Source organism: Pseudonaja textilis, chromosome 3, assembly GCF_049901715.1.
Source record: "Pseudonaja textilis isolate UNSWEBS1 chromosome 3, rPseTex1.2, whole genome shotgun sequence".
Taxonomy (NCBI): domain Eukaryota; kingdom Metazoa; phylum Chordata; class Lepidosauria; order Squamata; family Elapidae; genus Pseudonaja; species Pseudonaja textilis.
In genome coordinates this window covers 2,738,922-2,763,051 of record NC_141992.1, presented here as the reverse complement: position 1 = coordinate 2,763,051, position 24,130 = coordinate 2,738,922, and the positions used below count along the sequence as shown (strand labels likewise).

Sequence of the window (24,130 nt, the reverse complement as noted above, 5' to 3'; positions counted from 1 at the left end):
AACAAAGGCTGGATGGCGTAGAGGAAGAGGCGGCTGCTTCTTCCCCGGGACGGAGCCGAAAGCCGACTGGAGGCATGGAGTACGAAGGGAAGAAGGGAAAGAAGGTAAGGAGGAAATTCGGCCCCTGGGGGGAGGAATCATTTATGGGGTGCGGGGAGAGAAATGTGGGGCGACTGGCCCTGGGCACTGCGGAGGGAGGTTAGTCCTTGACTTATGACTGCTCCCGTTGTAACGACCATTCAAAGTTAAGTTAGAAGAAGGACAAGTAAAAGAAACTACGATAGCACGGGCACAAAACTTTGGGTGCACGATAGAACCGGACCAATGGCAAAAACAACGGGAAAGAAATGATAAATTAACAATATCGACAGCCTGTAAAAGAAAATTTGTACAAGGTGGTTTTGTAGGTGGCACTTTTGCACCAGCCAAATTAGCAAAGATGTTTTAAGATGAACCAGCCAAATGCTGGAAGTGTGTCACCCCGAACCTGGAACATGCCACCACATGTGGTGGATATGTACAGAAGCTAAAAGAATTGGACGGAAATGCATACATGGTTGGAAGAAATGATAAAGAAACGTATAGATTTGAAAATAGTCCTATTAGGGGTGGTACCTGAAGGTTATAGCAAAGAAGAAACGTATCTAATTATACAGAAATTAACAACAGCGAGGATTATATTTGCACAGAATTGGAAAAACGATAAAATACCAGCAAGGGGAATTAATTAAGAACTGTGAATTAATACAATATGCTGAAAAACTGTCAAATTCTATGAATATATATGGTATTTAGTGTACTGCCAAGAAAATGATATCGAAAGATGTCGATAAAATTTCTATTACAGGAACTTTTGTAAATCTTTTTAATATTTTGCTTTTTGTACGGTTTTTAATATCTTGAACTTTAATAAAGTATTTTTTAATTTTTTTAAAAAAAGGAAAAATGATAAAATACCAGCAGAGGGGAAAAGTGATTGAGAAAATATTCAAATGTACAGAGATGACTAGATTAACACTGGTAATTAAGGACAAAAAAAGAAACGGAATATTATATATGATATGGGATTTATTTTATCCACAGTTAGAAAATAAAATGAGTTAAAATTGGATAGATAAATATATAAAGAAAGTAGTTAACATGGTCATAAAGGCAACAAATATAAGAGGAAATCATTTACGTCTTACAGATTAAATGTGATTGAAGATACATTGGTTAAAAATATTAATTATGATTGTTAGCATAAGATATATGTACCCAGTCGACACACTGTATGAGTGAAAGATGGAATTATTGCAACTATTAAAAATTCCATCTTTTAAAAAGTTCTTTTTTTATTTTTAATAGTTACAATAATTCCATCTTTTAAAAAAATATTTTTTAAAATAAAAATTGCAACGGCCCCGAGAAAAGGAACTTAGATCCGTTTTCCACATTTACGACTGTTGTTCCTGTCATCGCGGGATCAAAATTCAGACACTTGGCAGCCGCCTCGTATTTATGACGGTTCCCGGGGTCATGTGATCTCCTTTTGTGACCTTCTGACCGGCAAAGTTAATAGGGAAACCAGATTTGTTTTAACAACCGTGTCGCTCCTTTAGCGACGGGAGTGATTCACTTAACAACGGTGGGGAGGAAGGTTGCGAAATGGGGTGAAATTCATTTCCCAAAAAATGTCTCGCTTAGTGCAACACAAAAACCGGGGCTCGGTTGTGGCCGTAAGTCAGAGACTGCCTGGATTTGGCTACCCTACGTAGAATTGGGGGCATCCACCCCAGCGCCACCTGGACCCGGGGAAAGAGGCCCCCAGAGAGATGGGGAGGGCTAGGCTGGACCTCTGGACCTCTGCCCAGGTATAATGGAAGCAGCTCCCAGCCTCGGACATTTTGTGAGTGCCCCCTCGGTCGCTTTGCTGTGCTCTTCTACTCCCTCTCGGGGGCTGGTGGCTTAAGCCAGGATGTAGCCACTCCTCTATGGCCCCTTGCTGGATAGTTTCTCCCCTACCTCCCCCCAGTAGCCCTTCCCCCTGCTGGGGGGTCTCTAAGGGCTGAAGGACAATGGCTGAGAAGGGGGGGCAGCAGCTTGTTCCGTCAAGAGGCTCAGGTGAGGAGGCAACCTGGCCACGCGGTTACCTACAAGGACCTGGGGGTAGAGTTTTCTCTCTCTCTCTCTCTTCTCCCTCCCTCCCTCCCTCCCTCCCTCTTTCTTTCTTTCTTTCTTTCTTTCTTTCTTTCTTTCTTTCTTTCTTTCTTTCTTTCTTTCCTTCCTTCCTTCCTTCCTTCCTTCCTTCCTTTTTTTCTTCTCCTTCCTTCCATCTCTTCTCCCTAACTCCCTTCCTCTTTCACGCCTTTCTTTCTTCTCCTTCCTTCTATCTCGTCTTCCTAACCCCTTCTTCCATCTCTCCCTCCTTCCTTCCTTCCCTCCTCCCCAACTTCCTTCCTCTCTCTCCTTTATTTCTCTTTCTTTCTTCCTCCTCTTTCCTTCCTTCCTTCCTTCCTTTCCTTCCTTTCCTTCCTTCCATCCATCTCACCTCCCTAACTCCCTTGCTCTCTTTCTTTTCTTTCTTTCTTTCTTTCTTTCTTTCTTTCTTTCTTTCTTTCTTTCTTTCTTTCTTTCTTTCTTTCTTTCTTTCTCTCTCTCTCTCTTTCTTTCTTTTTTTCTTCTCCACCCCCTTCTTCTTCTAGATAGCAGATAATCAGAGTTGGAAGGGACCTTGTACGTCATCTAGTCCAACCCCCACCCCACCCAAGTAGGCAACCCTACACTACAACTTCAAGCTGTTCCATTCTTCCTCTTCTTCTTCCTCTTCCTCCTCCTCCTCCTCCTCCTCTTCTTCTTCCTACTCTTCCTCTACCTCTTCCTCCTATTCCGCTTCTCTTTCCCCTTTTCTTCCTCCTCCTCCTCCTCCTCTTCTTCTTCCTCCTCCTCACCCCCTTCCTTCCTTCCTTCCTTCCTTCCTTCCTTCCTTCCTTCCTCCTCCTGTCTCTCTTCTCTCCTTCTCCTTCCTTCCTCTTCCTTCCTTCGTTCCTCCCTCCCTCCTTCCTTCTCCTTCCTTCGTTCCTTCCTTCCTCCTCCTGTCTCTCTTCTCTCCTTCTCCTTCCTTCCTCTTCCTTCCTTTGTTCCTCCCTCCCTCCTTCCTTCTCCTTCCTTCCTTCCTTCCTTCCTTCCTTCCTTCCTTCCTTCCTTCCTTCCTTCCTTCCTCCTGTCTCTCTTCTTTCCTTCTCCTTCTCCTTCCTTCTCCTTCCTTCCTTCCTTCCTTCCCTTTGTCCTTCCTGTTCTCTTTTGCAGGGACCCCAGCGGGTGTAAACCCCCCACCCCCCACCCAGGGTGGCATTGAAGGGGAAGCTGCTGTGCCCACCCTCTTCCTTGGCACAGCCGTGAAGCGAGTGGGCCCAGCCATCTGCAGCCCTCGCCGTCTGCTGGGGCCCCTTCTCGCTCTCTTGCAAGCTGCCCGCCCGGCTGCCATCCAGGCTCTGCCACCCACCGCCTAGCGGTGCCCGGGAGGGGAGGGGAGGCGCGGATAGCCGCTCAGTGACACACACACACACACACAGAGAGACACACACACCCCTTCCCTCCCCTTTGCCCGTTGCAGGGATTCGTGTCGCCCATCAAGCGCCTGGTCTTCCCCAAAGCCTCCCGCAAGCCAGCGCCCAAGGGGAGCGTCTGCCGGAGGAGGCCCCTCCACTCGGTGCCGCTGTACCCGCCAGACTACCTCATTGACCCGCAGATTCTGCTGCAGGACTACGTGGAAAAGGAGGTGAAGGTGAGTGCAGGACGGGGAACACACACACACGCGCGTGCGCACACACACATGCACGAGGCCCCTGTAGTCCGTTCCCACAGCCTCTTTCTTGGCCCCTGGGCCAATTCGACCAACCTGGGAGGGGGTCCTTGGAGGCGGTCTCTGAGGTTCATTGTTTTCTTGCCGATGTTTTAATACAAAGCCCACTGCCCTCCCAGCACTGATGACGTTCCCTAGTTGGGTCATGAAAGGTCTGCAAGAAAACAGCCGAGCTCTGAGAGCACCAAGGACCCCACAGTCCTTCCTTCCTTCCTTCCTTCCTTCCTTCCTTCCTTCCTTCCTTCCTTCCTTCCTTCCTCCCTCCCTCCCTCCCTCCCTTCCTCCTTCCTTCCTTCCTTCATCTCTCCCCTTCCTTCTAGCACTGATGCTGTTCCCTAGTTGGGTCATGAAAGGTCTGCAAGAAAACAGCCAAGCTCAGAGAGCACCAAGGACCCCACAGTCCTTCCTTCCTTCCTTCCTTCCTTCCTTCCTTCCTTCCTTCCTTCCTTCCTTCCTTCCTTCCTTCCTTCCTTCCTTCCTTCCTTCTCCTCCTCTCCCTCCCTTCTAGCACTGATGATGTTCCCTAGTTGGGTCATGAAAGGTCTGCAAGAAAACCACCAAGCTCAGAAGGCACCAAGGACCCCACAGGCGATTCCCTCCTCTTCCTCCTTCCACCCTGCCTCTCATCCTCCCTTTCCTCTCCTGCCTTCCTCCTCTTCCTCCTCTCCCTTCCCCCTCCCCCTCCTCTTCCTTCTTCTCCTCCTCCTTTCCCTTCCCCCTCCACCTCTTCCTCCTCCTCTTCCTCCTCTTCTCTCCTTTCCCTCCTCTTCTACTCTTCTCTGTAAACCCCACTCCCTTCAAGTACTGATGATGATCCTTAGTTGGGTGATGAAACGTCTGCAAGAAAACCACCAAGTTTAGAAGAGCAACAAGGACCCCACAGTCTTCCTTCTCCTCCTCTCCTTCCTTCCTTCCTTCCTTCCTTCCTTCCTTCCTTCCTTCCTTCCTTCCTTCCTTCCTCCCTCCCTCCCTCCTCCCTCCCTCCCTCCCTCTCTCCCTCCCTTCTCCTCCTCTCCCTCCCTTCTAGCACTGATGATGTTCCCTAGTTGGGTCATGAAACATCTGCAAGAAAATATCCAAGGTCAGAGGGACCCCACAGTCTTCCTTCCTTCCTTCCTTCCTTCCTTCCTTCCTTCCTTCCTTCCTTCCTTCCTTCCTTCCTTCCTTCCTTCCTTCCTTCCTTCCTCCCTCCCTCCCTCCTCCCTCCCTCCCTCCCTTCTCCTCCTCTCCCTTCCCTTCTAGCACTGATGATGTTCCCTAGTTGGGCCATGAAAGTTCTGCAAGAAAACCACCCAGCCCAAGAGCACCAAAGACCCTCATTTTCCTCTCCTGCCTTCCTCTTCCTTCCCCTCCCCCTCCCCTCCTCCTTTCCCTTCCCCCTCCTCCTCTTCCTCCTCCTCCTATCCTCCCTTCCTCCCCTCTTCTACTCTTCTCTGCAAATCCCACCCCCTTCTAGTACTGATGATGATCCTTAGTTGGGTCAACAAACGTCTGCCAGAGAACCACCAAGCCCATAGAGCACCAAGGAGCCCACAGTCGCCATTGTCCTCCTCCTCCTCCCTCTCCTCCTCCCCCCACTTCTTCTTCTTTTCCTCCTCCTCCTCCACTCCACAACCTCACCCTCCCTTCTACCACTGATGATATTCCCTAGTTGGGTCATGAAACATCTGTAGGAAAATATCCAAGGTCACAGAGCACCCAGGATCCCCACAGTCCGTCCTCCTCCCTGTCCTCCTCCTCCCCCTCCCCTCCTCCTCCTCCCCCCACTCCTTCTACCACTGATGATGTAACCTAGTTGGGTCATGAGATATCTGCATGAAAACAACCAAGCTGAGGTCAGCAAGGACCTCCCAAGACCTCTTCCTCCTTCCCCCTTCTCCTTCTCTTCCTCCTCCTCACCCTTCCAAATCCCACTCCCTTCTAATACTAATGATGTCCCCTAGTTGGGTCATGAAACAACGTTGGTTGTCCAATCGTTGAAAACCTCCAGTGTTGGAGCATTCACAACTTCTGGTGGCCAGCAGTTCCACGGGTTAATTGTCCTCAACCTTAATTCCAGGTTTCCTTCTCTCCTTAGTTGCTTTGTTGTTTCTTGTCCTGCCTTTGGGGGCTTTGGAGAATAGCTTGACCCCCTTCCCTCCTCTCTGTGGCAGCCCCTCAACTACTGGAAGGTTGCTATCCTGTCTCCCCTGGTCCTTCTTTTCATCAAACTAAATATACCCAATTCCAGCGACTGTTCTTCATATGGGGATTATTTGCAGCTCAGCGTTGAACGGTGGGGTCCTCGGTACCTCTGAACGTGGTTGTTTGTTTTCAGATGTTTCATGACCCAACGACTCTAGACCAGGGGTCGCCAACCTTTTGGGCCTCAGGGACTCCCAAACCCATACTTTTAAATCCCGCGGAGCAGAGACCCTGGGAAAATCCCCCCAAAAGTCTGCAGGAAAGTTCCCCCACCCCGTTTTCCTACCGGTCGATCGTTCTTTATTTGGGATCGTAGGATACCGTCTCCAGCTCCGTTCTCAGGGGGAGAGAAAGAGAGAGAGGGAGACACTTTTAGCTTCATGCAAGGAAAGCAGCAGAAGCCGCAGAAGTCTTTCTTTCTCTCCCCCAAACTCTGCCAGAAAGTAGTCTTTGCCGGCGCAGCCTCTTGGAGCAGGAGGCCTTGCAGGGTCCCCAAGGCTCATTTCTGGCGGAGTTTGGGGAGAGAAAGAAAGACTTCTGCTGCTTTCCTTGCGTGCAGCCGAAAGCAGAAGAAGAAAGAAGCGGAAAGAAGCAACCCGGCGGCCAGGCCAGGCGTATGGGGCAAGTTCTCCCTCTTCGTCCTTTCCCCTCACTACTTCGTGTTGTTTGCACTGCAAGTGACGCAAGCCTTGTGTTCCCACGTGGGCCATGTGGGCGGCGCAGCCTTGTGTTCCCGCACAGCCTGGATTCATTGCTTTGAGGCGGGGTGGGTACATTTCTCTGTGGACCAACAAAATTTTCTCACAGGCCACCCGTGTTCCCCGGCCCAATGGTTGGCAACCACTGTCCTAGACCTTTTCAGGCCAAATTTTGAAAAGGCTCTGCAGGCAAAAACAATTTTTTCCCTCTCTCCCCCAGCCCCGATCCATGCCAAAAAAAAACCCCACCCAAAGTTATTAGCAGACGAATGAGGAAGGCGGCCTAAAACAAAGAGAAATATTTGTTCCTGAGTCGCGCAATCTGTGCTAACTTGTAAATTCTGCCTTTAAAAAATAAAATAAAAAATAATTCAAGTTGATTCCTCTTTCGTTCTGATCTTTTCTCATTTTTTTCCCTCTTTATTTTTCCTCCCCTCAGTTTTTAGGACATTTGACCTGGGTAAACACCTCCCTGAATCCTTCCAGTCGGGACGAATTGTTGCAGCTTTTGGATACCGCCAGGGTAAATGCGCTTCAATGCGTTTTTCATGTTGCTCAATTCACCGTACAGGTAGTCCTTGACTTACGACCGTTCATTTGGGGACCGTTGGAAGTTACTGTTCTGACCGGGCTTCCCAAAACCACAGAAGCCAATTCCTCGTCCCGACAAAACCCCTTTTATTTAGGCTCATGTGAATTCCTCTCATTCGCATCCAGCAAAGTCCTGGCAAACAGTCTTTCAAGGGTGAATTTACAACCACAGACCTTTATCGGGCTAGGAGAGTTGCCAGGCCGATAGCTCCCAAACGCCACGCTGTAGCAGCAAATACTTGGCAAGGAGTCAGGCACAGATCTTCACCCTAATGAATTGAATGAATTGTCTCCTGCAAACCCCACTCGCCTTTCGCTCCTCTTTTATTCCCTATGGGAAGGGCCATTCACCATCCACTGGTGGCTTTACTGCCTTGTTCCTTCTTCCTTCATGAGCACACCGGGAACAGGCTCCAGCTGTTCTTCTTCCCCAGTGATCTCCGACTCCAAAGACAGCTGATAACTGTCAGACAGCCCTGGCCCCATCTCTGCCTCCGACGCAGAGCCCTCGTCCGAGCCTTCCCCAAACTCCAAGACTGGCCCATGTTCCTCCCCAACCTCCTCACTGTCCAAGTCTGCTGCCAGCTCCGTTGTCCACTGTCGAGCCACAACAACTGGGAGTGAGTGCAAACCTGACCCTTTGAGCACTGATGATGTTACCTAGTTGGGCAACAAATATTTGTCTATCAACCTTAGAGAACATCACACTCCTCCTCCCTGCAAACCCCCCTCCCCCTTTCGCTCCTCTTTTATTCCCTCTGGGAGGGGCCATTCACTGTCCACCTGTGATTTTACTCCCACGTCAACCCTTGTTCCACAGCTGTTCCCTTCGTCTGGCAGCTCTGTGCATGAGCACACTGGGAACAGGCTCCAGCTGTTCTTCTTCCCCACTGATCTCCGACTCCGAAGGCAGCTGATAACTGTCGGACGGCCGTGGCCCCCATCTCTGCCTCCGACACAGAGCCCTCATCAGAGGCTCCCCCAGACTCCAGGGCTGGCCCATGTTGTTATCCAACCTCCTCACTGTCCGAGTCTGATGCGGGCCATAACCGTTACCATGGCACCCCAAAAAAACCTGATTTAGGACCATTTTCACACTTACGACCATTACGGTGTCCCTGGGATCGCACAATCAAAATTCAGACCTCAGCAACTCATATTTATGATGGTCGCAGTATCCCCGGGTCACAAAAAACCTGATTTAGGACCATTTTCACACTTACGACCATTACGGTATCCCTGGGATCGCACAATCAAAATTCAGACCTCAGCAACTCATATTTATGACGGTCGCAGCGTCCCCGGGTCACACGATCCCTTTTTTACAACCGTCGGACAAGCAAAATCAACGTGGGAAGCCAGATTCGCTTAGCAGCTGCGCTGAGAAAGGAGTTAAAATGGGACCAAAATCCCTTAACCAATGTCTCACTTAGCAACTGAAATTTTGGGCTCAGTTGTTGTGGTCGTATGTCGAGGACTGCCTGGAAGGTTTTGTTCGGTTTGGTTTTGGAGAATTTAGGTGGGCAATTTTTCCAAGGGGCCATAAGAGACGTTGGGACTTTGGTGGAGGGCCCGAAATAAGGGAGCTGCGAAGGTGCGAAGGCACACAAGCCCAGGTGTCAATTCTTAAAACATATAGTTGGTGTGATGACCCAAAGGGACGTGGCACAAAAGCAACCAAGTCACAAAAGTAGGTAAAGTCCCTTTAAGGCCTCCAACTTGGCCCCCAATGTCCAGTTATCATCGGCTGGAGAAAAGAAAACTCTCCCAAGAACAGTTTTCAAAAGGAAGAAATTCCATCCGAACTCAAAGCAGATATAAATTATAAATAAAAACCAACACAAACCACAAAGCTGCAGCAATGAACGAGACAGGGCAGGATAAGGAGTTGCAGAATTCAAAACACCCACCGTTGGGAGGACGCCAGAACCCCGATAAGACTTGACAAACAAAGATAATGCACACTTTGCTTCCAGCAAGGTGCTGTGCGCAAACCACCCTCTTTATCCTGTTTTCCCAGCTGTGGCTAATGAAGGGAATCAGGGCCCTTTCCTCCCCCGTAAGCCATGCCACTCACATTGCTCCCTTCTCCGTTCCTCCCTGTGTGCCCTAGGATGAAGAGGGCGTGGGCCTGGTTTTCTTCTGAATGCCCAGCCGGACTGTGCCCTTCCCCAGTTTCCTCCACAGCCACCAGAGCCACACTCCCACTCCCTTCAGCTGCTCGACCTCCCCCTCCGAATCAGATCCCAACAGGGACCGTTGCCTTCAAAATACAAAGCAATGGAGTTCTATTGCCTGTGTGGTTGTATCCTTATTTATATTTGATTTCTAAATTTTGATTGATCCCGCCCGGCTGGAGAGGGACAGCCCAAGGGACGGATGTAGCCCGGGAGCCATCAAATGCCCAAGGTTGCCCTTGGCAACTTGGCAACTTGCACACTTCAAGCATGGCTGGCTGGGGAATTCTGGGAGTTGAAGCCCACAAGTCTTTATAGTTGCCAGGTTTGGAAGCCCTCTGCTCCAGAGATGAATGTTGTAATCTCGCATACATTTACTGCAAAGGAAATGATCAATCAATCAATCAGAATAGAGCTGGAAGGGACCTTGGAGGTCTTCTAGTCCAACCCCCTGCTCAGGCAGGAAGCCCTACCCCATGTCAGACAAGTGGTTGTCCAGTCTTTCTTTTAAAAGTCTCCACTGATGAAGCACCCACAATTTCTGGTGGCAAGCAGTTCCACTGGTTAATTGTCATCACTATTAGGAAGTTTCCCCTTAATTCCAGGTTGCTTCTCTCCTTGATTATTTAGAATAGAATAGAGTAGAGTAGAATTAGAATAGAGAATAGAGAATAGAGAATAGAATAGAATAGAATAGAATAGAATAGAATAGAATAGAATAGAATAGAATAGAATAGAATAGAATAGATGGAATGAATGAAAGAATGCAATAGAATAGAATAGAATAGAATAGAATAGAATAGAATAGAATAGGAATCGAATAGAATCAGAATAGAATAAAGTAGAATAAAATAGAGACTAGAATAAAACAGCAGGACAGAATACAATGGAATGGAATAGAACAGAATTCAGAATAGAATAGAATAGAATAGAATAGAATAGAATAGAATAGAATAGAATAGACCTTGGAGATCTTCTAGTCCAACCCACTTTACCAACCCCTAGGTGGGGTGGGCGTGGGGTGCCAGGGCTTCCCTGCCACGCCTGCGTTTCCCCCCCTATGTTTGTGCTGTTCTTCCTCCCTCAGCAACTGAAGGAGCTGCCGCTGCAGACCACACCTGAGCAGGACAGCATCCTGAGCCTCTCGGCCCGCTGCCTCCTGCTCACCTGGAGGGACAACGAGGAGCTCATCCTCCGGATCCCCACCCACGAGATTGCCGCTGCTTCCTACCTGAGGGACGATGCGCTGCACCTGCTGGTGCTGAAGACAGGTGTGCCCAGGAGGAGGAGGAGGAGGAGGAGGGAGGAGCATTGGGGGGAAGGTGGGCGGGAAGGAGGCACCCGCTGCCACCTCCCCTCGTTCAGGTTGGCCGGTGGGAGGAAGAGGCTCCTTTTGATTGGCTGTGGCTCTTGCCTGTCCCCAGTCTCCCTCCCGCCCCCAATTGGTAGGATCTGGGTCAGGGTCTGGATGAGGATCTAGATCAGGTCTTGCTCAGGTCTGAAATCAGGACAAGGTCCAGATCCACGTCTGGAGTCTGGCCCAGGTCCTGATCTAGATCCTGAACCAGATCTGGGCCTGGACCCGGACTTGAATCTGGACCAGGACCTGGATCTAGATCTAGATTCTGAACCAGATCTGGGTCCAGATCAAGATAGAGATCCAAATCAAGGTTTAGGTCCAGGTCTAGATCCGGGCAAAGATCTAGATCCCAGTCCAGGTCTGGTCTAGAATGAGGGCTAGGTTCACAACCAGGTCCTGATCTAGATCCTGAGCCAGATCTGGACCTGGACCCAGACTTGAATCTGGACCTGGACCTCGATCTAGATCTAGATTCTGAACCAGATCTGGGTCCAGATCAAGATAGAGATCCAAATCAAGGTTAAGGTCCAGGTCTAGATCCGGGCAAAGATCTAGATCCCGGTCCAGGTCTGGTCTAGAATGAGGGCTAGGTTCAGATCCGGGGCCAGATCCAGGTTCAGATCTGACTCTAGGTCTTGATCCATTCTCTTGACCCAAGTCCAGGTCCAGGTCAAAATCCACATTAAAGATCTAGATCCCAGTCCAGGCCCAGTTCCAGTTCCAGTTATACAATGAGGACCGGGTCCAAATCCTAGTCCAGATTCAGATCGAGATCCAGATCCTCATCCAGATCTAAATCCAACTCTGGATCCAGCTCCAGATCCCAGTCCAAAATCAGCAGCAGGAAGGGGAAGGAGAGGGACTACGGGGTCCTTGACGCTCTCTGACCTTGTTTGGTTTCTTGCAGTCATTTCATGACCAAACTGGGGAACATCATCAGTGCTAACAGGGAGTGGAGAAGATGGAGGTAGAGGAGGAGGACTGTGGGGTCCCTGGTGCTCTCTTAGCTGGGTGGTTTCCTTGCAGACGTTTCATGACCCAACTAGGGAACATTATCAGTGCTAGAAAGGAGGGAGGTTTGCGGAAAGGAGGAGGAGGAAGACAGGAAAGGAAAGGGAGAGGAGGAGGAGGAGGAGGAGGGGGAAGGGAGAGAAGTGCTATGGGGTCCTTAGTGTTCTCTGAGCTGGGTGGTTTCCTTGCAGACGTTTCATGACCCAACTAGGGAACATTATCAGGGCTAGAAGAGAGAGTTTGTACAGAGGACGAGGAGGAGGAGAAGGGAAAGAGGAAGAGGAGGAGGAGGAGCAGGAGGGGAAGAGGAGCAGGAGTAAGAGCAGGAGGAGGGGGAGGAACAGGAGGAGGAGGAAGAGAAGCAGGAGGAAGAGGAAGAGCAGGATGAAGGGAGGAGGAGCAGGAGGAAAAGGAGGGGGAAGAGAGGAGGAGGAGGAAGTAGAAAAGAAGGAGGAGGAAGAGGAGGAGAAGGGGAGGAGGAAGAGGAAGAGAGGAAGAGGAAGGAAGAGGAGGAGGAGAAGGAAGAAGAAGAGAAGAGGGAGGAGGAAGAGGAAGAGAAGGGGAGGAGGAAGAGAAGAGAGGAGGAGGGGGAAGAGGAGGAGGAGGAGGAAGAAGAAGAGAGAGGGAGGAGGAAGAGGAGGAGCAGGAGGACGAGGAGGAGGAGGAGGAAGAAGAAGAAAAAGAGGGAGGAGGAAGAGGAAGAGAGGAGGAGGGGAAGAGGAGGAGCAGGAGGAAGAGGAGGAGGAGGAAGAAGAAGAAAAGAGGGAGGAGGAAGAGGAAGAGAGGAGGAGGAGGGAAGAGGAGGAGCAGGAGGAAGAGGAGGAGGAGGAAGAAGAAGAGAAGAGGGAGGAGGAAGAGGAGGAGCAGGAGGAAGAGGAGGAGGAGGAGGAAGAAGAAGAAAGAAGGAGGAGAGGAGGAGCAGGAGGAAGAGGAGGAGGAGGAAGAAGAAGAAAGAGGGAGGAGGAAGAGGAAGAGAGGAGGAGGAGGGGAAGAGGAGGAGCAGGAGGAAGAGGAGGAGCAGGAGGAAGAGGAGGAGGACTGTGGGGTCCTGGGTACTTTCTGAGCCGGCTGGTTTCCATGCAGACGTTCCATAATCCAAACTAGCCACCATCGACTTTCTCGGTCTGGTTTTCTTCCATTGTTCCCTGTGCCAGGCCTGGGCGTTGACCCGGTTCCTGCCGGGGGGCCGCTGGACGTTTATCCCGGAATCCCGCCACCGGACAAGAAATACCCTGCAGGAGCCGCTGCTGAGAAGAGACCCTCAGACTCCCGGCAGCTGGGCTGCCCCATGGAGCGGCGCCACACTATCTGCAGCCTGGATTGGCGCATGTCTCGCGGGGGTTCAGAAGGGCGTCCGAGTGGCGGAGGGAGCCTGGAGCGCAAGCAGGCCACAGGCAGCTGGGAGAAGAGGCAGCGGACCAGCAGCGGCACCGGGAGAGCCTTCGGCAGCTGGGAGCCCCGGCAGAACCACGGGGGCAGCTGGGAGCGCCGGCATGGCAGCCAAGCCGGGGGAAGCTGGGAGCGCGGGAAGACCTATGGCAGTTGGGAACACCGCCACACAGGTGCCAATCCCCTGGATCCCAAGGAGCCCTGCCCAGATGCCTACTGCAACCTGGTCATCTTGGCCGTGGCCAATCGAGTAAGTGGGTCAGTCCTGCGGCCAGAGGGTTTCTTTCTTTTTTTCCCCCCACAAGCGGGGTGCTAGAGGTCATCCAGACCAGTGGTCACCAACTGGTAGGCCACTGGTGGTCCGCGAGAAAATTTTGGTGGTCCCTAGAGAAATGTACGCCCCCCAAAGCAATTAATCCAGGCTGGGCAGGAAATCAAGTCTGCGCTGCCCACATGCCCCGCGGGAACGCTCCCCGCCCACTCACTCCTTACCTGGCAAACTTGCTCGCTAAGTTGCTATTTTTCCTTTTTCCGACCATCAGCTGTTCTGCTGTGCTGGGAGATTTAGATTCGCTAGGAATCAGGAAATGGTTGGATTTCTTGCTTTTTAGTTCATCTTTAGATCTTCCGCTCTGATTTTAAGCAGAGCTGAACCTTTCTTAGGTTCTGAAGCTTCTATTATTATTCTGTGCAGACTCAGGTAGCCAATCGCAGAAAGATAGATCTCTCAGTGAATCTGTGATTCTGTGAGCAACTCAATTTGCCTGCCTGCTTTGCCTGATTTTGGGTAAAAGTTGCTCTTTTCTTTTATAAACAATATCAATATTTACATACATGGGGTGTTGTGAGTTAATTCTGTGACTTTGCTCGCAAATTTTATGTGACAGTCTCAGGTAGCCGATCGCAGAAAGATAGATCTCTCAGTGAATCTGTGATTCTGCAAGCAACTCAATCTGCCTTCCTGCTTTGCCTGATTCTGGGTAAAGTTGCTCTTTTTAATAAAAAAATTCAATATTTACATAAATATTTATAATATTTACATACAAGCCGTACCCAGCCAGTCACATGACCACCAAGCCACACCCACAAATTAGGCCACACCCAAGAACTGATTGTTAAGAAATTTGAACCTCATCTCTACTTCTGTGTGTGGGTGAGAGAGAGAGAGAGAGAGGGGGGGAGAGAGAGAGAGAGAGAGAGAAAGAGAGAGGGAGGGAGGGAGGGAGAGAGAGAGAGAGAAAAAGAGGGACAGAGGGAGGGGGAGACAGAGAGATTGAGAGAGAGAGGACGGAGGGAGGGAGAGAGAGAGAGAGAGAGAGAAAGAGAGGGAGGGAGGGAGAGAGAGAGAGAGAGAAGGAAGGAGGGAGGGGAGGGAGAGAGGAGAGAGAGAGAGAGAGAAGGACGGAGGGAGGGAGGGAGGGAGAGAGAGAGAGAAAAGAGAGAGAGAGGGAGGAGGAAGGGAGGGAGAGAGAAAGAGAGAGGACGGAGGGAGGAAGGGAGGGAGAGAGAGAAGGAGAGAGAGAGAGAGAGAGAGAGAGGAGGGAGGGAGGGAGAGAGAGAGAGAGGAGAGGGAGGGAGGGAGAGAGAGAGAGAGAGAGAGAGAGAGAGAGAGGGAGAGAGAGAGAGAGAGAGAGAGAGAGGTTAAATCAGATCTCTCTCACTCTCCCACCAATGTCAGCAAGCCACCGTCAGTCAAAATTCATAGTAGTGGTCCCCGGGATTTAAAATTATGAGTTTGGTGGTCCCTGAGGTCCAAAGGTTTGGCCACCCCGAACCAGACACCCCCCCCCGATGCATGGAGGGGGTGAGGGTACGGGCAAAACTTAGGTTTGCTTTCAGTTTGGAAGCCAAGGGGACACCTTAAACCAATTTTGAGATGGCAGGACTTCAAGGCTCAAAATTCCCAAGCCAGAAATGTAGGAGACGTTGAGTTCTAATCCTGATTTAGGAATGAAAGCCGGCTGGATGACTTTGGGCCAATCCCCAGGAGACAGTGAGTTCTAGTCCCGCCTTGGTGGGTGACTTTGGGCCAATCCCTGTCTCTCAGCCGAATCCACCTCCTAAAGTTGTTGTGAGGAAAATAACAAAAGGAAGGCATGTCGGTTATGTCCAGCACCTTGAATTCTTTGTAAAAAGAATAAAGGTGGGATACAAATCAATAAAACCATAATACAAATCTTTCCCCGCATGCTGTCCTTTCAGGATACCGCCGAGGAGTCGTGTGCGCTGATATGCCAGGTTTTCCAGATCATTTACGGTGACCAAACCATTGAGTGTGTGGATCGGGCTGGCTACCATTACACCTCCACCCCAAAACGTCCTTGGCTGTCCAGCCGGAGTGAGTAGAACTTTCAAAAGTTCTGACTGGATGAACCCAACCCAGCAAGCGTTGACGTGACGATCCGATCGCATAATGCAAAACTTTGTTGAGTACATTATTTCGGCACAGAATGAAAGCAAAACCAGCTCTGGCTAATTCCCGGGCAATTCGATATAATTAAAGTATAGAATCCTCCCTCCCGCCATTAGTGCGGGTCCCGTTGTCCAATTAAGGGTCACAATATTGTTTTGAGAAGATGTCTTGAAAGTCTGGCCAACACCTGCCTCAGTGACCTTGGTTCTCATGGGTTTGATGCAGGGGTGGGATTCAAAAATCCCAACAACCGGATCTCTTCCCCGTTGCTGGGTGGGCGCCATGGCCATGGTGGGCGTAGCCTATTGGAATTTCCTGGGAGAGCCATTTTTTTTCACATTCCCCAGAGTCCTAAGGCTTCACTCAGGCCTCTGGGAGGCGAAAATGGCCTCCGCCAGGCTCCATAGGCCGTCCAGAAACAGGCCCATTTCAGCAAGCCATTTTTCACCTTTCCCAGAGTCCGGAGGCTTTCCTCGAGCCTCTGGGAGGATGAAAACGGTCTCCCCCGGGCTCCAGAGGCCCTCTGGAAGCCAGAAACAGGCCCGTTTCCAGACTTCCGTTACTTTCACGAGGGCCGTTTTTCTCCCTCCCAGAGCTTCTGCGCGGGCCCTGCATTTACCCGCATCCAAAATGGGACGGGTGGAGAATCCCTGGAGGGGAGAGGCAAGATGGGCAGGGCCATCCGATCGGTTCAACTACTACCGGTTCGGTAAACCAGATGTAAATTTAACCCCCCGGTTCACCCGAATCAGCCCGAACTGGCTGCATCCCACCCCTGGTTTGATATTTAAAAACTCACGTTCCGATTCCCCCTTCCCTCTCCCCATTAGTACAGGTCACATCACCCAATTAAGTGTCACCATATTGCTTTGAGAAGAGGTCTGGAAAGTCTGGCCAACACCTGCCGCAGTGACCTTGGTTCTCACCGGGCTGACTCCTCGATATTTAAACCTCACATTCCGATGGCCCCCTTCCCTGGTTAAGCGAGGATTATCTGCACAGGCGACAAATATTGACTGAAGTTGGAAAATCAAAGATCCTGGTCTTGCCCCCCTCGACTTCATCACCTTGTGGTTCTCCTTTCCCAGGTGAGAGCTGTCGGACCGATGGGACGTACGGTTATGACGCTGACTTCAGCTGCTGCAGCTCTTTGTAAGTCCTGCTCTTGTGACGGCCGACGTCCAGCGGGAGCGTTCCTTTTTCTTCATCTTTCTTCTTTCTCTGTTTGTTTTTCTTCTCCTCCAAAATTAAATCCTCCTAGCGGGGATTCTTTTAAAGAGAGAGGGGAATTGCCAGCCTGGCCCCATACGTCCCTTTCCAAGCCCCCACTGTGACCCAGAACAGAAGGGGGACCATTTGGTATATAGTCAAGTCACGGCAGCCAACTCGGCACGGCCAAACTTACCGTGGGACAAGTCAACAATTCAGCATTTAAAATAATGGTTACGATATTGTATTTCTTGTCGTTCACATCTCCTTTTGTCTCTCCTTCGACATCCAATCAATTAGAATAGAACTGAAAGGGACCTTGGAGCAGGGGGTGGAATTCAGCGGTTCGCACCGGTTCACGAGAACCGGCCGTTAACTTTCTGAGCAGTTTTGGCGAACTGGTTGTTGGAAGACATCATTAGCGCAGAGAACCGGTTGTTAAATGATTCGAATCCCACCGCTGCCTTGAAGGTCATCTAGTCCAACCTCCTGCTCAAGCAGGAGAGAGACCCTTGGCCTGTACCCATTCACACACATTCTCTTCTTAAAAGCCTCCAGAGAGGGAACACCCACAACTTCTAGTGGCAAGCTGTTCCACGGGTTAATTGTTCTCGCGGTCAATAAATTTCTCCTTCGTTTTACGTTGCTTCTCTCCTGGGTGAGTTTCCATCCGTTGTTTCTTGTCCTGCCTTCCGGTGCTTTGGAGAATAGCTTGACTCCCTCCTTTCTTTGGGGCAGCCCTTCAGATATTGGAAGGCTGCTTTCGTTTATGCTTCTTCATCACCGGACATTTAACCGGAACAGAGCTGGAAGGAGACCTCAGAGATCTTCTAGTCTAGCCCCCATGGCTCAAGCAGGGGACCTTCTACCATTTCAGACAAGTGGCTGTCCAGTCTCTTCTTAAAACCCCCCAGTGATGGAGCACCCACAACTTCTGGTGGCAAGCAGTTCCTCTGGTCAGGAAGTTTCTCCTTAATTCCAAATTGCTTCTCTCCTTGATTAGTTTCCATCCATTGTTTCTTGTCCTGCCCTTCTGGTGCTTTGAAGAATAGTTTGACTCCCCCTCTTCCTTTAGGGCAGCCCCTCAAATCCTTTCTGTAACGATGGGAACCGTTAGCCCATCACCACTAGAGGGCACCAGACCCTGGGAAATCTTTAGATCTTTAGACCCCCCCCTCCTCCTCCGCCGCCTACCAGATAATATTTTTTTTTCCTAGCAAATTCTGAACGATTTTCTATTTTATTTCATATTTTATGATATTATTTTATTTTAGTGATTTTTTTTAAATGAATGGTCATCCTCGACTTCCGACCACAATTGAGCCCTGTTGCTAAGTGAGCCAGTGAGTTTTCCACCATTTTACGTCCTTCCCTGCCATAGTGGTTAAGTGGATCGCCGCAGTTGTTAAATTAGTCACCCCGTTGTTAAGTGAATCTGGCTTGCCCATTGGCTTGGCAGAAGGTCGCAAAAGGGGATCAGGCGACCCCGGGACTCTGCAACCATCATAAATGTGAATCAGTTGCCGAGTGTCCGAATTTTGATCACGGGGCCATGGGGATGGTGCAACGGTCATAAGTGTGAAAAATTGTCTTAAGTCACTTTTTATGCAGTGCCATTGTAACTTTGAACAGTCACTAAATGAACTGTTGAAAATTGAGGACGAGCATATCATATTTTATTTACTTATTTACTATTTTATTAATTTATTATATTTATTATTTTATATCACCATATATCATATATTACAGTGTATTATATTATTATACTATATTATATTACAATATTATAGTATGGTATGGTATAGTATAGTATAGTATAGTATAGTATAGTAATTAGTATTATATATTATATTATATTATATTATATTATATTATATTATATTATATTATATTATATTATAATTATTATAATATTATATTATCATCCATCTCACCCAGAAGATGACTCTCACAGTTGTCTTTCCTTCCGTCCTTCCTTCCTTCCTTCCTTCCTATCTCTCTCTTTTTTCCTTCTTTAATTCCTTTACTTTTCTCTCTCTCTTTCCTTCCTTCCTTCCTTCCTTTCCTTTTTTCTTTCTCTCTTTCTTTCCTTCCTTTTTTTCCTTCTTTCTTTCTCTCTCTCTCACCTTCCTTCCTTCTTTCTTTCTTTCTTTCTTTCTTTCTTTCTTTCTTTCTTTCTTTCTTTCTTTCTTTCTTTCTTTCTTTCTTTCTTTCTCTCTTTCTTTCCTTCCTTCCTTCCTTCCTTTTACTCTTTCTTCTCGCAGTGATGGCTCCCACGAGACCTTCGAGGCCTACCACAGCGGCTCTTCCTCTCCTCTGCTGCACCAGTCGCATCACAGCCTGGCCACCGCCTGCAGCGGGAGCGACCAGAGCAACACCAGCTTGGAGCAACTGCAGGACTACATGATGACGGAAAGTGGGGTTCAGCGTATGGGGGGGGTGCCCTGGGGGCTCTGGGGAGCCTTTTGAACTCAGGCCCATGTTGAGCCTCACAGCAGGATTCACATCCTTCACTGAGGTTGACCTGTCCTGGATGTGGCAGATCCCAGATTGGCAGTTGTGTGTCTGTGATAAAATCCTACAGAATTCCCCACAAATTGCCACTGAAATGGACTAAGCCAGGGGTCCCCAAACATGGCCATGTGAAGACTTGTGGACTTCAACTCCCAGAATTCCTCAGCCAGCCACAGCAACAGGAAGTCTCCAACTTTGGCCTCTTTAAGACTTTGCTGGCTGATATATTCTGGGAGTTGAAGTCCACCAGTCTTAAAGTAGCCATGTTTGGAGACCTGCCAGCTGGGGAATTCTGGGAGTTAAAGTCCACAAGTCTTAAAGTGGCCATGTTTGGAGACCTGCCAGCTGGGGAATTCTGGGAGTTGAAGTTCACCAGTCTTAAAGGGGCCAAATTAGAGACCTGCCAGCTGGGGAATTCTGGGAATTAAACTTGACAAGTCTTAAAGTGGCCATGTTTGGAGACCTGCCAGCTGGGGAATTCTGGGAGTTGTAGTCCACAAGTCTTAAAGTTGCTTTAACTTTGGAGACCTGCCAGCTGGGGAATTCTGGGAGTTGTAGTCCACAAGTCTTAAAGTTGCTTTAACTTTGGAGACCCCTGCTATAAAGCCACCGAAGATACAAGGAAGAGGCGGGAGAAGGCCCGTGGAGGTGCAGTAGGGCTTTCCCAATGCCCTCCCTATAACAAGTCCTCTTCTTTTGCCCCACAGTTACGAAACAAGTTGAGCCCCCAGGAGATCCAAGGATTCGCCCTTCTGCTCCGGGAATACCGGACGGGCTTGGCGGTGGAAAGATACTGCACCGGACTCCTCAGTCTCTATGGGGAAAAGCGGAAATTTCTCCTTTTGGGTAAATGCCTCTATCTCCGGAAGCGGGAAAGTATTTTGATTTGTGGGAGGTTCAAAATGGCGACCACTCACCATGGAAGTCCCAACCGGGCAGGGTTCTGGTCATGTGATGGGCGCCATCTTGACTTTTTTGACCCCTTTTTCCTCAGGGCTCTAATTCCCTCTTGTCTTGATCCTGATTTCATCCGGACGGCTATGAAATCCGGTCGTCTGCATTTTAAAACTCACTAGACATCCCGGCAAGTTTAGAAATTTGGAAATCGTGACTTCACACTTAGGATTAGATGAAAGAAGCAAAATGACGTTTTCAATCATAATAATAAGTCTTTAGTCAGGGCAGTATCTCTGCCGGGCAGAATGGGGTCCATTGAAACAATGTCCATTTCAAGTAACGCCAATTTAAATAACGTCAATGCAGATAATGCCAATTTGAATAGAAGTAGTCCTCACGTCACGAACACAATGGGGCCCAACATTTCTGCCGCTAAGTGAGACATTTGTTGGGAGGAAGGGGAAGGAGGAGAAGGGAGGAAGAGGAAGAGGACAAGGGAAGGAGAGGAATAGAAGAAGGGAGGAAGAGAAAAGGGAGGAGGAAGAAGAGAAGGGGGCAAGAGGAGAAGAGAGGAAGAGGAAGAGGAGAAAGGAAGAGGAGAAAAGAGGAAGAGGAGAAAAGAGGAAGAGAAAAGGGGGGAGGAAGAGGAGAATAGAGAAAGAGGAGGGAGAAGAGGAAGAGGGAGGAAGAGGAGGAGAAGGGAGGAAGAGGAAGAGGAGAAAGGAGGGGAGAAAAGAGGAGGAGGGAAGAAGAGGAAGAGGAGAAAGGAGGGGGAGAAAAGAGGAAGAAGAGGGAGGAAGAGGAAGAGGAGAAAGGAGGAGAGGAAGAGGAGGAGGGGAAAGAGGAGGAGGGAGGAAGAGGAGGAGGGAGGAAGATGAAGAGGGAAAAGGAGGAAAAGGAAAAGGGAGGAAGAGGAGAACTCTGGGGAATTAAATGTCTGCAAGAAAACCACCAAGCCCAGAAAGCACCTCCTCCTGCTCCCTCTCTCCTCTTCCCTGCAAATCCCCCTCCTTCCTAGCCCCGATGCTATTATCTAGAAGGGTCGCGAAATGTCTGCCAAAACAACAACAACAACCCACCCGGCTCCGAGAGCCCCGAGGGAGCCTCCCTTTTCCTCTCCCCCTGCAGGAATGCGGCCCTTCATCCCTGACCAGGACATCGGCTACTTTGAGAGCTTCCTGGAGAGCATCGGCATCCGGGAAGGGGGCATCCTGACCGACAGCTTTGGCCGCATCAAGAAGAGCATGAGCAGCACCTCGGCTTCGGCCGTGCGGAGCTACGACAGCTGGTCCTTGCACTCCGAGTCGGAGTCCTTCAATCGCCGGATCGCCAACATCACGCATGACATCGAAGCCCTGGCAGGAGACGAGGAAGAGGAAGAGGAGGCGGAGCATGGGAGCGATGAAGACAATTATCTCTAAAGGGGGGGACCTCACTGGCCAGGAAGGAAGGAAGCCCCCTCGTCCCCCGGACCCTGTGATTGGTCACATCCATCGGCCAACCAGGCTTTAAGACGGATGGACTTCAACTCCCAGAATTCCCCAGCCAGCGTGCTTTAAGATGGATGGACTTCAACTCCCAGAATTCCCCAGCCGGCAGACTTTAAGATGAATGGACTTCAACTCCCAGAATTCCCCAGCCAGCAGACTTTAAGATGGATGGACTTCAACTCCCAGAATTCCCCAGCCAGCGTGTTTTAAGATGGATGGACTCCAACTCCCAGAATTCCCCAGCCAGCAGACTTTAAGATGGATGGACTTCAACTCCCAGAATTCCCCAGCCCAGCAGACTTTAAGATGGATGGACTTCAACTCCCAGAATTCCCCAGCCGGCAGACTTTAAGATGGATGGACTTCAACTCCCAGAATTCCCCAGCCCGGCAGACTTTAAGATGAATGGACTTCAACTCCCAAAATTCCCCAGCCAGCAGACTTTAAGATGGATGGACTTCAACTCCCAGAATTCCCCAGCCCAGCAGACTTTAAGATGGATGGACTTCAACTCCCAGAATTCCCCAGCCGGCAGACTTTAAGATGGATGGACTTCAACTCCCAGAATTCCCCAGCCCGGCAGACTTTAAGATGAATGGACTTCAACTCCCAGAATTCCCCAGCCAGCAGACTTTAAGATGGATGGAACTTCAACTCCCAGAATTTCCCAGCCCGGCAGACTTTAAGATGGATGGACTTCAACTCCCAGAATTCCCCAGCCGGCAGACTTTAAGATGAATGGGCTTCAACTCCCAGAATTCCCCAGCCAGCGTGTTTTAAGATGAATGGACTCCAACTCCCAGAATTCCACAGCCAGCATGTTTTAAGATGGATGGACTCCAACTCCCAGAATTCCACAGCCAGCCTGCTTTAAGATGGACTTTAACTCCCAGAATTCCCCAGCCATCCTCATCTTAAAAACTAAGGAACAGCACTACATGGAGATAACATATCTGGTTGTCAACAATGGAAGCACTTGTATATCGAAATGTTTGTAAAATGGGAAGTGTTACCAGGTATATAAAGATATTTTAAACGAAAAGGGTGAGCTCAAAACAAGAATTGAATGAACAAGGATTGGAGATACAGTGATATTCGTACACGCAGATACAATCAAGGTATGAAAAAGATATTAAAGATGAAGGGATTAAAGAATTTACAGAATTGGATAAAATATTAGGAACAGAAGATAAGGTGGTTAAAAGACTGTATTGTTATTTATTAGGTGTAAAGTTGGAAGGAGAACAAGTTAAAGAAACAGTTATAGCATGGGCAAAAATCTTTGGATATGCTATAGAACTAGATAAATGGCAGAAACTATGGGACAGAAATTATAAATCAAGAATATCGGCAGTATATAAAGAAAATTTGTATAAGATGTTTGCACCAGCAAAACTAGCAAAAATGTTTAAAGACAAATTAACCAAATGCTGGAAGTGTCATCAAACACCAGGAACATACTACCATATGTGGTGGTCTTGCATGGAAGCTAAAAGACATTGGAATAAAATACACACGTGGTTGGTATTTTAAATGATTAAGCAACATATAGATATAAAACCTGAAATATTTGTATTAGGAATGGTACCTGAAGGTTATACTAAAGAAAAAAACATATTTAATCATACTTGTATTAACAACTGCAGCTAGAATTGTATTTGCTAGAGAACTGGAAAAGCAACAAAGATACCGACAGAGGGAAAAGTAATTGAAAAAAATATTTGAATGTGAAGAAATGAATAGATTAACACTGGAAATGAAAGAAAAAGAAAAATCTGAATATTATATGGCATGGGATTTGTTTTATCGATGGCTAGAAAATAAAAGCCAGTAGGCTTTAAGAGGGGTGGACTTCAACTCCCAGAATTCCCCAGCCAGCGAGTTTTAAGATGGCCGGACTCTCACAATTTTAGGAGTTGAAGTCCACCCTTCTAAAAGCATCCAAGTTAGAGAGATGCAGTTCTGGGTTCTGTCTCGTTGCTTGATAGAAATAGTTCTCTTTTTTAAAAAAAATTGCAAATAGTTTTGATTGCCTTCCATCGGGCCACCTTGTCAGGGCGCCTTTGGTGTGTCTTTGAGCCACTGCCAGGTACGCTCAAGGCAAGCCCAGGTGTGCCGTTGGGTGCAGTTGTGTTTCACGGGCTGCTTCGTTGCATCGGGAAGGCGTTGGCTGAAAGCTTGGCACGACTTCAGATTAAATAAATCCCGCAACCCATTGCAGACAAGTCGAAACCAAGAGGCCGAGCACTTGGCACACCTGTGAAATGGGCTGAGGTCCAAGGATTTTTGTGCGAGACACACGCACACACGTACACACACACATCCTTTTGCAAAGTTGTCTAGTTGGGGTGAT

At 49.0% G+C, this 24,130-nt stretch overlaps 1 protein-coding gene across 1 annotated transcript; it reads left to right on the top strand.

Annotated features, from left to right (window-relative positions):
* Nucleotides 1-22,819, top strand: CCM2L (CCM2 like scaffold protein). Its single transcript, XM_087928783.1, has 10 exons — nt 1-104; nt 3,596-3,766; nt 7,166-7,249; nt 10,582-10,765; nt 13,020-13,504; nt 15,457-15,592; nt 16,756-16,819; nt 19,141-19,297; nt 20,098-20,236; nt 21,416-22,819. The coding sequence occupies exons 1-10, from the start codon at nt 75-77 to the stop codon at nt 21,706-21,708; spliced, it is 1,743 nt and encodes a 580-aa protein (XP_087784909.1). The 5' UTR covers nt 1-74; the 3' UTR covers nt 21,709-22,819.
* The last annotated feature ends 1,311 nt before the right edge of the window (nt 22,820-24,130 follow it).